The sequence below is a fragment of the Montipora foliosa genome, chromosome 11, assembly GCF_036669935.1.
Source record: "Montipora foliosa isolate CH-2021 chromosome 11, ASM3666993v2, whole genome shotgun sequence".
Taxonomy (NCBI): Eukaryota; Metazoa; Cnidaria; class Anthozoa; order Scleractinia; family Acroporidae; genus Montipora; species Montipora foliosa.
Window position 1 is genome coordinate 48,600,357 of NC_090879.1, and position 12,705 is coordinate 48,613,061.

General features: G+C 40.2%; 1 protein-coding gene across 1 annotated transcript in view; it reads left to right on the forward strand.

Moving 5' to 3' along the window:
- LOC137974988 (microcephalin-like) overlaps positions 1 to 12,705 on the forward strand; it is a 34,693-nt gene that overhangs the window by 897 nt on the left and 21,091 nt on the right. Inside the window, exons 2-10 of the mRNA XM_068822018.1 lie at positions 323 to 584; positions 2,515 to 2,600; positions 2,945 to 2,980; positions 4,966 to 5,197; positions 5,359 to 5,415; positions 5,549 to 5,589; positions 6,066 to 6,138; positions 8,789 to 9,007; positions 9,655 to 9,840. Coding sequence (XP_068678119.1) covers positions 323 to 584; positions 2,515 to 2,600; positions 2,945 to 2,980; positions 4,966 to 5,197; positions 5,359 to 5,415; positions 5,549 to 5,589; positions 6,066 to 6,138; positions 8,789 to 9,007; positions 9,655 to 9,840 — 1,192 coding nt within the window. The remainder of the gene's footprint in view (positions 1 to 322; positions 585 to 2,514; positions 2,601 to 2,944; positions 2,981 to 4,965; positions 5,198 to 5,358; positions 5,416 to 5,548; positions 5,590 to 6,065; positions 6,139 to 8,788; positions 9,008 to 9,654; positions 9,841 to 12,705) is intronic.

Consider the following 12,705-nt stretch of genomic DNA (forward strand, 5'->3'; position numbering starts at 1 on the left):
AGAGAAGCGTGTATTATGTGTGTATACTTCACAGGCATGTGAGTAAATGGTGTGGCAATATTAATAACAACTCTTCTGTATACATGTACATTTTAATCTCTTTTTTTATATATGTTATTTAATAGGTGTTTGTATTTAGCATCCGTTAACAGCGCAATGTTTAAAAAATTTTATGGTAAAATTTGTATTGCTAAAAAAACCTTTTTCAAGTCAGTATGCTGCAAGCAATGATTGATCAGTGATACATGTATCTGTTTTTTTTGTCATGGGACAATAATGAAAACTTGATCAATTCCATATTCATGTCTTTTATTTCTTAAAGGCATTGCATTCAAGGAATGAAACAAATCAAGCCACCACTAATGAAAAGAGGATTTTGAAAGGCGCTGACTTAAATAGATCAAATACCCAAGGCTTTGGGTCAGCCTTTACAAGACGAGGAAGCTATCTGGAAACCCTTGAAACTTCTCCTGATCAAAATGAAAGTTTAAACTTTCATTGTTCATTTGAAAATGACAGCAGTCCAGCTCATGAGATTGACATTCCATGCACCCAGCCACTGACACAAGATAAGATACTTCAAGGTATGGGATTGGGACTGTGTTAGGAGGTTTAATGACTAACTTTTGTAAGTTTGACTTCGTTGTCATCGTCAGACTTCATTGTACGATAAAAGCACTGTTTATTGTAAAAGTGAACTAGTTTCTACAATAGTTGCTAAAAATATATTCTACTGAGCGCGCCATGGCAAGGGGCTACATTTCAAGGCAGAGAATGATAATAATTGACATTAGATGGGTGGGTGGAGGGATGGTGCAGTGGTGAGAGCACTCGCCTCCCACCAATGTGGCCTGGGTTCAATTCCGGGACTCTGCGTCATATGTGGGTTGAGTTTGTTGGTTTCCTACTCTGCACCGAGAGGTTTCCTCTGGGTACGCCGGTTTCCCCTCTGCTCCAAAAGCAACGTTTGACTTGATTTGGGTTACCAGTAATTGTTTTAAATTTCAGTCTTTAGTGTCTCCACTTAGTGCTTCAGTGCTAGAATGACTGGACACTTAAATAAAGTTCCTTTCCTTTTTGGAGTGACACCAGTGGCACAAGATAAGGTTCTTTAAGCCAGGGGATAGGGATAGTGTAATGATACTTAACTACAGACAATGTTACATTATGAGGTACTAACCACAAACTGTCATCAGGGTTTTTTTTAAACAAAGGCATGGTTTGCATAGAGCTAATAAGTGGCAGTTAGAAGAATGAATTCCAACAACATCCTACTGAGCTCATTACCAGAGACTTGCCATGGAAGACTTTCTCCTTTTCTACTCCATGTTAAAAAAAACTTTTGTTCAGTAGTACATCTGTGGTACATGTAAGTCTTCATCTTCGTCTACCAAAACTTGACAAACTCCCTTGGACTCAATATATGTTTGGCTGTTAAGGTTCTGTTCATCAGTCCTTCTATATATATGCCTACAACCTGATGCGAGTAATACACAAAAACTACAGATGAATACAAGATTCTTGTAGTGAAAAGTAAGTTCAGTCTCAGGGAGGATTCCAGATTACTATCTGCTCCTCTCCCGGGCCAAAAAAAAAAAGGTAATTAAAAAACCATATATCAAACTACTTACTAACCAAGCTACATTGTAGCTCGAGCCGTACTGGGGAATATTGGCTCTCGGTCGTTTTTGTGCCGACCTCGCTGTGCTCGGTCCGTACTGCCACGACCTCGGGCCAATATTCCCCACTACAGCCCTCGCGCTTGGTTAGTAAGAAGTTATTAATGATACAATATAAGGCTTGATGAGATATCAACACTAAGCTGTCCACGATTTCCATGACAAGGGTTAATGAACTTGGTTTGTGTAACAAGGTCTAAGATTTATGGTCTCTACCTAAGAAGTATAGTAAGTATAGAGTGTTTTCATGTCACATCATGGTGGCCATTTTGGTGTCCCTAATCAAAGGAACTGCAGCCATGTTGGTTTTCCTAACTAATCATCTGGGAATTGAAGTTTCCTTTTGTTTAGGGGGAAAGTAAGGTTACTGATTACATGAGTGAAAACACTGTAGGTTCAGTGAGGATTTGATATTGTGATCCCGCAGAAAGTTGTTGGATGCCCAACCCTTTGAGCTATCAGGTCGTCAGTAAGCACAAACCATCAAAATAATGACTGTGAACCACCAGAGAAAAACATACTGAGGGCTTCAGTAATTGTGCCTTTTTTTAGACAAGTAATACTGGTTCCTTTTTCCTTGGGTGACATTCAAATTTTGTAACTGAAAGTGATCATTGCAGTTAAATCAAGTGACTTGAGCAGTTGCAAAGAACTTGAACGAGACTCAAACTCATGATCGTGCTGTGGATGCGCCAAACTTGCTCTACCTTTTGAGTTACACTCTATCAAGACATGTGGCAGCTGGTCACTCACAAGATCCTGTTCATATTATATCCTGTAATAGGTGATTGTGTCCTTTATTCTCTATCATATTCGAATTTTGAATGTTTCACAGGCGTTGTAGCATACATTGAAGTGCGTTCAAACACTGAAAACAGATTTGAAGGCATATCAAAACAAGTGGAGATGCTTGGAGCAATGGTAATTATTAACTCATTTCAAGAAAGTCACTGTCTTGTAAAAGTAATGATTAATAACATGTTTTCTGCTACAGTGAGTAGCCAGAGTTGTTTTGAGGAATCCCTGCCTGATGGCTTCTGTTATAATGCAATTTAGCCGTCTCATTAAACAAAAAAATGCGTAGCTCTCATTAGTAGTGCATCCAGACTAATGGCTTGATGACTGAAGATCATAGCAGTGGTGGATCTGAAGCATAAATTCATCACTTTTTCAGTGTTCTACATGTATCGTGGCTTGCTGTATTCTTGCTATTTTTTGTAATTTTGTGACGTTTTTGTTCTTGCTTATTTTCTTTTGTATTCAAGGTGACTAAAAAGTTTACTCCAGAGGTCACACATGTGGTATGTTTTAGTTTGCATTGCTATTATTAAGGAGAATCTACAGTGTATTAACCTATTGACCCCTCATGCGCCCTACGACGCCCCCATTTGACGAGTAAAATTGCCTGGCGTTAAACAGAGTAAAATCTGTTAAGTCTCACTCCCAGGAGTGCACGTAAAATTATTGCTGGAAATTGTGTAAGTCTTACATGTATTTCCTAAAATAGTTATTGTGGGTTTCTAACTTTTCTACAGGCTAATCATAAGTCGTTTTCCTTAAGAACAGGCCTTCTGATATTACGCGATGGTGCGATTTCGCACAATCGACCTCAAACCGCATCCGATCGCACAATTCACGAAAAATCGCATAATTCACAAAAGGATGCACAAAATTCATGAAATGAAACATAAATCAACACGTTTCTTAGAAATTCCTGCATAAATACGCCATTTTTAAGATGATTTATCTTGGAAAAAGGCTAAAAAACCTTTGTCACCTTCGATTTCGTAAACATTCGAAGTTCAAGGCTTTATTTTTCATGTCGGGGACCTGGTACGAGTCTCCTTCTATTGGTGCAACACAAACACGGCCTTATATACACACCACTGAAATGTTGCCTTCTCTTAGAGAAGAGATTTGTGAAAAATAAGCGAAGTTGTAAGTTTTTCGGCAAAATGTAGTTTCTTTCGTTGAAAACTGATAAAAACTTACTCATGGATAAGTTTGTTGTGAAAACGCTCGCTTTTTCTTCGATGAAGAAGGAAGTTCCCACCTTCCGCCCAATCTGACAGCTGACGATCGAGCAAGAAAGTACCTCACAGGTACGCTCCACGTGGACGATGGACTGATGTTTTTCTGGTCGTGAAATATTAGGGCCCTCTATACGAGGGAAAATAAGCCGCGGCTTACTCTGGCCACGGTGTACAAAATACGCCAAAGGAACTATTTATACGAATATATATTCCCAGGTCAATATAAGCCGTGGCTTGAAAAAGACGTGAACATAGATTTTGTACCATTTATACGGGTTGAACATTCGAGTCTTTTGTAAGCCGTTGCCAGAGAAAGCCGCGGCTTATTTTCTCTCGTATAAATGGGGGTATGGCCCTATTGTGATTGACCATCTGCGAAAGTTCGTGGTTGACAAGCACCTTGATCATTCATTTGGCATGTTAGCTGTGTCCTTTCAACTTTTAACGTGGTGCACCGGTAGTGCAGAAGACCTCTTTTTTTTTTTTATTCCAACTACTGAACATAGATTTTGTACCATTTATACGGGTTGAACATTCGAGTCTTTTGTAAGCCGTTGCCAGAGAAAGCCGCGGCTTATTTTCTCTCGTATAAATGGGGGTATGGCCCTATTGTGATTGACCATCTGCGAAAGTTCGTGGTTGACAAGCACCTTGATCATTCATTTGGCATGTTAGCTGTGTCCTTTCAACTTTTAACGTGGTGCACCGGTAGTGCAGAAGACCTCTTTTTTTTTTTTTATTCCAACTACTGTCGATCGAGATACATAATTACTGTTCCTTTGTGTTCAAAATGTCTTTAGGGCAGCAAAAAAGTGTTTTTCTCAACCTGAAACCTTATAAAACAAGCTTAAAATTGCTGAGAAAAAAATCGCACAATTTACATTATTTATCGCATAATTGGCCTCTCTAATCGCACAATCTGCCCTGAAAAAATCGCATAATTTGCATTTTTTAATCGCACCCTATCAGAAGGCCTGTAAGAATGATTTACTTGCACTGCACACTGTACCAACTGAGCTTTTAAGCCAGCTGGGAGCCGTTCAATTGGAAGTGTGGATTACATCAACATGAAATAACTATTGCACTTATTATGAAAGTGAGTATGTAAATTATTATTATTTGGGAATCTTTTCAAGGATTTTTCATTGATCATTGACTCAATAAAATAAGACATGTAGAAGCCGGTCACAGTGAAAAATTCTTTTTTCGTATAATAATTATGCACTGGTACATGTACATGCATATTTGAACAGATATTCAAAGATGGCAAAAAAGCCACAAGAGACAAGGCCTTAAAAAGAGGCATCCACCTTGTGTCTGTTTTGTGGGTGGAGAGCTGTCGGCAAAGTGGCAAGCTAGTATCTGAAGACCTCTTCCCAGTAGTGGAAACTTCTGAACCAGGTACACCACTTATGGTTGGGCGGCTTAGGAGAACAAAGTCCATGCAGCCAAAAGCATTTGAGGAGGATGTTCAGAATAGTGCAGGTAAAGTGATTCTGAAACAACAAGGACTAATTTGTTGTAGTGATAATTTCATGTTGAGTTGGGTTGATCTTTTCGTTGTGAATCCTGTTCCAAATGCGATAACTTTGCTCTTACAAAAGAGTGACCTTGACTCTTACTGTCCGAACATGTTTGGTTTACAGATAGAGGAGAACGAAGAAGGAAAAGAAAGCTACAAGCTGTAAATGTGACTCCATCTGGTAACTGAATCAGTTGTGACATTTGTCTTGCTTGCCAAGAGCAGGGTTTATCCATTATACAGTTTTTTCCCTGCAAAAGAGGTCCTATAAAGACATCTAATTCCATCTTTTACACTGCTCTTTTTACATGCAGCTGTCATTCTCTGTGCAGAAACTCAAGATCCATATAGTCCAGTAAGTTGATATTAAATTTCCTTGACATACATTTTTTGGTCAAGGACCTCTTGTTTCTAATACACTTAAGACACTCTTACATTGTAACTTTATGATACCTACTGTAAATAACACTGTATCACAAAAAGAGGACATTTTTGAATGATGGAAAATGTTGGCATTCTCTGCCTTCTACCCTCACAATTTTTTCCTAAGGCTCTGACTTCCATACATGTATGTCATGAATTCATGTCATCTGCATTGCTTCCACTCTCAATTTCCCTTCTCTCTATATGGTGCGAGCTTAATCTGGCCCCTCCCCTGTTTAAATCCTGCCTTACCTCCTCCCAACCCATCCCCTCCAGTAATTTCTTGCCTATCCCAAACTACATGTACACACACACACATACCCATGGCATCCAAAACACGGACTGACCTCACTTTTGATAATATTGTTACTTGTTAATCCATTTTATAATTGTTATTGCATTTATTAGCCAACACCCATCCCAGTGCCAGCACCTCACATGGTGCCAGACACTCCCTGCCATGGGCTTGAAATGTCAGCAGGTAAGGGCAAACTGTAAATCTTGAGGTTTGTATAATTTCGTCTGAAAGGGGGAAAACACAGAAATGACAGCAATTTACTTAATAGCTATTGTGTGGATTAAAAGCGCAATAAATCCAGCATTAAGAGACCATGTAGTTCTGCGGCTTGGAAACTCAGAATGCCTCAAATATTGTTATTTGTCCTCTTTGTGTCCTTGAATGGAATAAGTACTGCAGCATCTGCTTTTCAATATAGAGGACTGACACTGCTCATTTTGTGTTTGTTTGCTCTGAGAGAACTAAAAACTTGAATGGGTCCATTTTGTCACAAAACGTTACAGTTACAAGGTTCTTCTCCCAGAGCAGAATAGGGCAATAAACCAATATCCTCATGAAGGAAATTTACCTCCACAAGAAAGGCCTAAATCATTTTCTCAATCACATTAGTCCAGCAGCAGCGTTAATGCTCATGCGTTTATGCATTTTCAAGGAGGGGAATACACAATGCATGGAAACTGATTGGAACAATGGAAAAAAAAAGAAGATGTAAATGTTTTGTTTATAGTGGAAGTGCACTTAGCTATCAATCTAGTTCACAGGCACCCCACTTTTGATAATCTGAAAGAAACATGATTCAGAACCTTAACTGGCATTTGGCTATTTACAAAGCGTGGTAGAGTAGAATCCAGGACAACCGGAAACAAATCTAAACCAGAGGTTAGAATGGGATTTGAACCCGGGGTAACCACATGCAAACCCAATGATGGTTTTAAAAATGATAGCAGTACATGTATTTCTTTGAAAAATGCAGTTTCAATTGCAAGGGCCTGGGACAGGTGGGGTGGTAAGGGGCTTTGGGTGTGACATGTAAGTGTGCTGGGCAATGTTTAAGTGAATAAAACTTATGGTCACCGCAGTTAGGTTAAGTCTAAACAAAGCTTGAAGGTCTGCATAACAGTAGAATATTTACTTCCCAAAATCATACTGTCATCAATCTATCGGGCCACATAACCCATCCATGCCAACAGTCAACACCACAAGTTATAGGTTTCATTCTCCTTCTGGCCACAGTAGTATATCATGGAAGTCCCTTACAAGATATTAGAGACTTTGAGCATGAGGTTTTTCACGGGGAACCAAAACTGCAATTTGCAGTTAGGCGTTTGCAGTCTCAGGGTGCCAGGGTTTCAAATTTGAAAGCCATAAATGGTTTGAAACCAGGAGACATCTTCAGAGTCAAATGACTCTTTGACCTGGACTCTGAAGAGGAATTACACTCAGGTTGTCGAAACGCTAGCCAATGCAAGATTTATGTCTCCTGAGGCGATGAATGGTCAGGCCGTTAAATATGAGTAACGGTCAGGGGCCGGTTGTTCGAGGCCTAGTTTGTGCTAACCGTTGGTTAAGAGGTGTCAAAACCTATATATTTCCATGGTATTTAATGCTGTTTAGCGCAAACCATGCTTCGAGCAACCCGGGCCAGGCCGTTAAATATGAGTATTCCTATTGAAAAGAAGGCGTCATGTTGCATATGGCGTCTACGAAGGCAACCTCTATAGTCTTCCAGTCCAGTCCATCCAGATACCAACCCCCAACAGGGATTTTTGTCGTGAAAGCATTTTTAAAGGATTCAAATGGGAACGCGAGCCCTGCCTGAATCAAGCAGTTAGTTAATACTGACCACCGTCAAGCTTAATTTGCTGACGTAGATTATTGTACTTTCACTTTATTCACACGAAAAGTAGAAGTAATAATTATTAAGCACAGCAATTTGTGCTTTAACTTGCTTTGAAAAAGAAGTTGGAAACTCGGAAATGATCAACATGTCAGCCCTGATGCCAATGATACCCTTCTCGTTTGCTTCCATATATAGCAACTGTGAATCGCACTTTAATAATCCGAGATTACTACTAGTATTACTGAAGTAATTTGATAACGACTGGTATGCCATTTGTGTCTAATCCTATGGAATTTCATTCCATTTAGTTTTACCATTTTTTATGCACATCTTACCTTAGTACTTTCGCTAATTATTTATTCTTTTGTGTATCAGTATTATTCGAAGGGTGGATAGCGCTGTCCGTTGGATAACTCAATTGGTTTTGTTAGTGTTTATCTGCTGGATAGTAATTTATCCGGTGGATAGCGTTATTCACCTTTTGAACAACCGAGGCCTGAAGTTGATTTTAAATAAAGATTGTGTTGTGTTGAAGTGTTGAGTACCTTATGGGCTTGTTCGGTATGTTTTGTATGTACTGAAACCCATAGTGGGCTCATATGCGCTATTGCTACACTGCGCAACAGTTTGTTGTCTTGCTGACATAAACAGTTTTGAAAGGACCATACTCCATTCCATTTTTTTGGGAGGTGGCCTCATGGTTAGTGTGCTCGACTCCGGATCGAGTGGTCCGGGTTCGGGTCCTGGCCCTGGCCGTGTTCTTGGGCAAGACACTTTACTGTCACGGTGCCTCTCTCCACCCAGGTGTATAAATGGGTACCGTTGAATTTAATGCTGGGGGTAACCCTGCGATGGACTAGCATCCCATCCAGGGGGTATTAGAAATACTCCTAGTCGCTTCATGCTACAGAAACTGAAGATAAGCGCCGGCCTGGTGGGCCTTCAAGGCTCGTAGCAGACTTTACCTTATACTCCATTTCATTTTCCCTTCAGGCCCAGAAGACAAACTCAAAGGACCAATCAAATTCTTTGATAGTGAGTCTGACCAATCAGAAGACAGTAGTGATGAAACCCCATCAAGCATACGAAAAATGAAAAAGAGACTCATAAATAAAAACAATCTGAACAGGCCACCGAGCCTTACACTGACAGAACCAGGAACAACACCGGTCGCCGACCCAAAGCAAGACGCAAAAGATGTGCAGCTAACAGGTCAGTCTGCCAAATAATCTCTTTGGCTAATTGACATTAGACCAAAAACATCTTACGACTTTCAGTATCAGAATCAGAAAAGGCTTGTGGTGTATGAGGCCACTGAGGCAGAAACAACCATAAGTCGAAAGGACTTTGCCCAGTGCTGGAACATGTAGATGGAACATCGTTGTCTTCCGTACCGTAAAGTAGCTAACTGTTTTCCAAGAACTTAACGCAACTTAAGGTTCAGAAGAAGACCGCTGGATTGAAAATTTTAGTTTCTTTTTTCGCTTCAAAAAATTCTGCATGCAGTCAACTGCACGTTGTCCGGTGTCGTTATGTTAACTGTTAAGTGATGTTTTTCCTTATCCCTTCTTCCTCCTCCCACCCTCAAAACAAGACTCCACCTTCTGGCCTGAGGGACTTGTCTCGGGGGTCGCTCAGCGGCAATGGTTTACGAAAAAAACTCTACCACAACCCTGTCATCTGCTTGAGGACGTGTTTGTTTCAGTCATATCGTGGCTGGAAATTTAATTATTCAGAAAAGGGAATACATGTAGCTCATAGCTTCATTCATCAACCTAATTTCTTATATTCTTATCTTGCCGAAAAAATTTATCGTATAATGAGTTTAATGTACAATCATTTTGTTATTCACATCCTAGGCTCGGAGCGAGCAAAGAAAAGGAAGAGACAAGAAGAACACATCAAAGGAGGTAATGCTGCGCAGAAAAAGAGACTAAACATTGAAGGCCAAGAAACAAATTCTAACGCTGAAGGCAGACTGGAAGTGAAGACAGGTAGCGAGGAGATGAATTCAGTAGCGACAAGAAACGATAACAATGCTTCAGGTAAGTGCAGTACAGTTTTGTATAAAATGAAAGGAAGTCGTCCCCAAAGTTGATGCCACTGTGCAAACTCATATCAGGGAACTAGTCCCTGCATGTAACAACACGATTTTCTTAATGAATGTCCATTATATATGGTTACTTCGTCTCGGTCCATAAACACGCAAAAAACGAACTTGACCAATATCCACCCATCTTGACCGCACAAGCTTGGTCAATATAGGATTTATTATATGGGATAAAACTTTGATCTTGCGGGATCAAGCGAGTAATCCCGAGCGGGCAGTATAGTTCCATCTTGCCCGCTCGGGTAGCCAATAACAGCACGGGATTTGGTTCATTTTGCCCGCTCACCGAGTTAGTGATATAAGAAATGAAATTAGTATATACTCACTCAGTGATCTTGGTCTTTCAAGCAATCTGATTGGTTCGCTATCTCGGAGTAATTGAGCATTATTCACTCCCTACGGAGTGAATAACGCTTGATCCAAACAAAACAAAATGACCGGCGTAAACTCGCCAGCATTTATGAATTGGAAATATTGAGAATATAAGATGATGCTGTGCTACAGAAGACAAAGAAGGCCACAAAATTTGGCCTGAAAGTTTTCAAAGGTAAGAGAAGAGTTTGCCAACCAGTGTTTGACTTCATTTTTCCAGATAATTATTGCTGAAAATTAAACAATCTTCACGCCCAGGGTTTTCAATAAAATTTGAAGTAGGCAGATGGTAAGAGTAGTAGGCGGCTGTTTCAATTAAGGGGCCGTAAGGCCCTGTCTTCTAGGGGGGTCTGGGGGCATGTCACACATGTCCAATATACATGAACTGAGTCGGGTCGTCAATTGCTGTTGACGGCCCGACTCACCGGATGTCGGGTCGTGAAGTTTAAAAAGGAAGTAAGATTTACTCCCGGAAGTCGAACTGCCTGAGGCAGCTTCAAATATCTCGACGGATCGTGACGATCCGATCAGGTCGTGACGACCCGTTATTTGAAAAGTCGACCCGACTTTTGGAGGTGTCAGGTGGTGAGAGAAAGAAAAACTTCGATGAACAAAGGAGGCTGTGCTGCTCAAAAATGTTGTATGCTTCGTTCTCAAAGAGTAGCGACTAAAATATGGATATACGCGTAGAAAATTATAAACATCGACCAGAATAGCATTAACAAATGTTGCGAATGTGTCCTTGATACCCCGACAGCATGCTGTTCAGAAACAGGAATAATGACTGACTGTAATAGCGCTCCGAAATGTTGAATGCTTCGTACTTAAAGCGTCGCGAAATCGCCGTACACTTCCTCAAAACATATAGAGACTAAAATATCGATATACGCATAGAAAATTATAAACAAACAGCAATCACAAATGTTGCGAATGTGTCCTTAATACCCTGACAACATGCCGTCCAGAAACAGAAATAATGACTGACTGTAATAGCGCTCCGAAATGTTGAATGCCTCGTTCTTGAAGCGTAGCTATGGAAGTGTCAGATGGTGAGAGAACGAAGAACTTCGATGAACAAAGGAGGCTGTGCTGCTCAAAAATGTTGTATGCTTCGTTCTCAAAGAGTAGCGATACCGCGACTAAAATATGGATATGCTCAAAGAAAACTATAAAAATCGACCAGAATAGCATTCACAAATGTTGCGAATGTGTCCTTAATATCCTTATACCATGTTGTCCAGAAACAGTAATACTGATTGACTGTAATAGCGCTCCGAAGTGTTGAATGCTTCGTTCTTAAAGCGTCGCAAAATCGCCGGACACTTCCTCAAAACATATAGTGACTAAAATATCGATATAGGCATAGAAAATTATAAACATCGTCCACAACAGCAATCACAAATGTTGCGAATGTGTCCTTAATAACCTGACAACATGCTGTTCAGAAACAGAAGTAATGACTGACTGTAATAGCGCTCCGAAATGTTGAATGCCTCGTTCTTAAAAAGCGAAGCCATGGAAGTGTCAGGTGGTGAGAGAACGAAAAACTTCGATGAACAAAGGAGGCTGTGCTGCTCAAAAATGTCGTATGCTTCGTTCTCAAAGAGCAGCGACTAAAATATGGTATAGGCATAGAAAACTATAAAAATCGTCCAAAATAGCATTCACAAATGTTGCGAATGTGTCCCTAATATCCTTATACCATGTTGTTCAGAAACAGCAATAATGACTGACTGTAATAGCGCTCCGAAATTTTGAATGCTTCGTTCTTAAAGCCTCGCGAAATTGCCGTACACTTCCTCCAAACATCCAAGCGTAGCAAAAATCGCAGCAAGCTTCCTAAAAGCATCAAAAAATGGTGAATGGTTCGTTCGTTCGTAGCGAAATTAATATATACCCAGACAACATGCTGTTCAGAAACAGGGATAATGATCGTTCATAAATGCGACGATCATAGCTTAACTTGAAAACAGTTACTGTTTATTAAAGAACGACAACTCCTATGATACTGCAACGAGAAAGTGGCTGCTAAAACGGAAACAAAAATGACAGACAGGATAGCCACGTTTTTCGAAGAACTGGCACGTGTCCTCTGATTTGCTGGAAAAATCGGAGTCATCACTACATAGACGCCGAAGTCTAAGAAATTGAGAATAAGGAATGGAGTTCTTGACATGTGATGGATGTGACGATGAATACAACAAATAACTGTGTGAATCAGTAGGTTTGTAGTGCACACTAGTACATAGCACGTTGCCTGTAATAGAAACTTTGATATCTAGGAAAGCCAATGAAGTTTCCGAAATTTCCCAGGTATATTTAAGAGCCGGATGAAAAGAGTTGACGGAGGTTATAAATTGATCGAGTTCTTCTCTGCTGGATGAAATAGCGCCGATGCAGTCGTCGATGTAGCGGCCGTAGCAAAAAA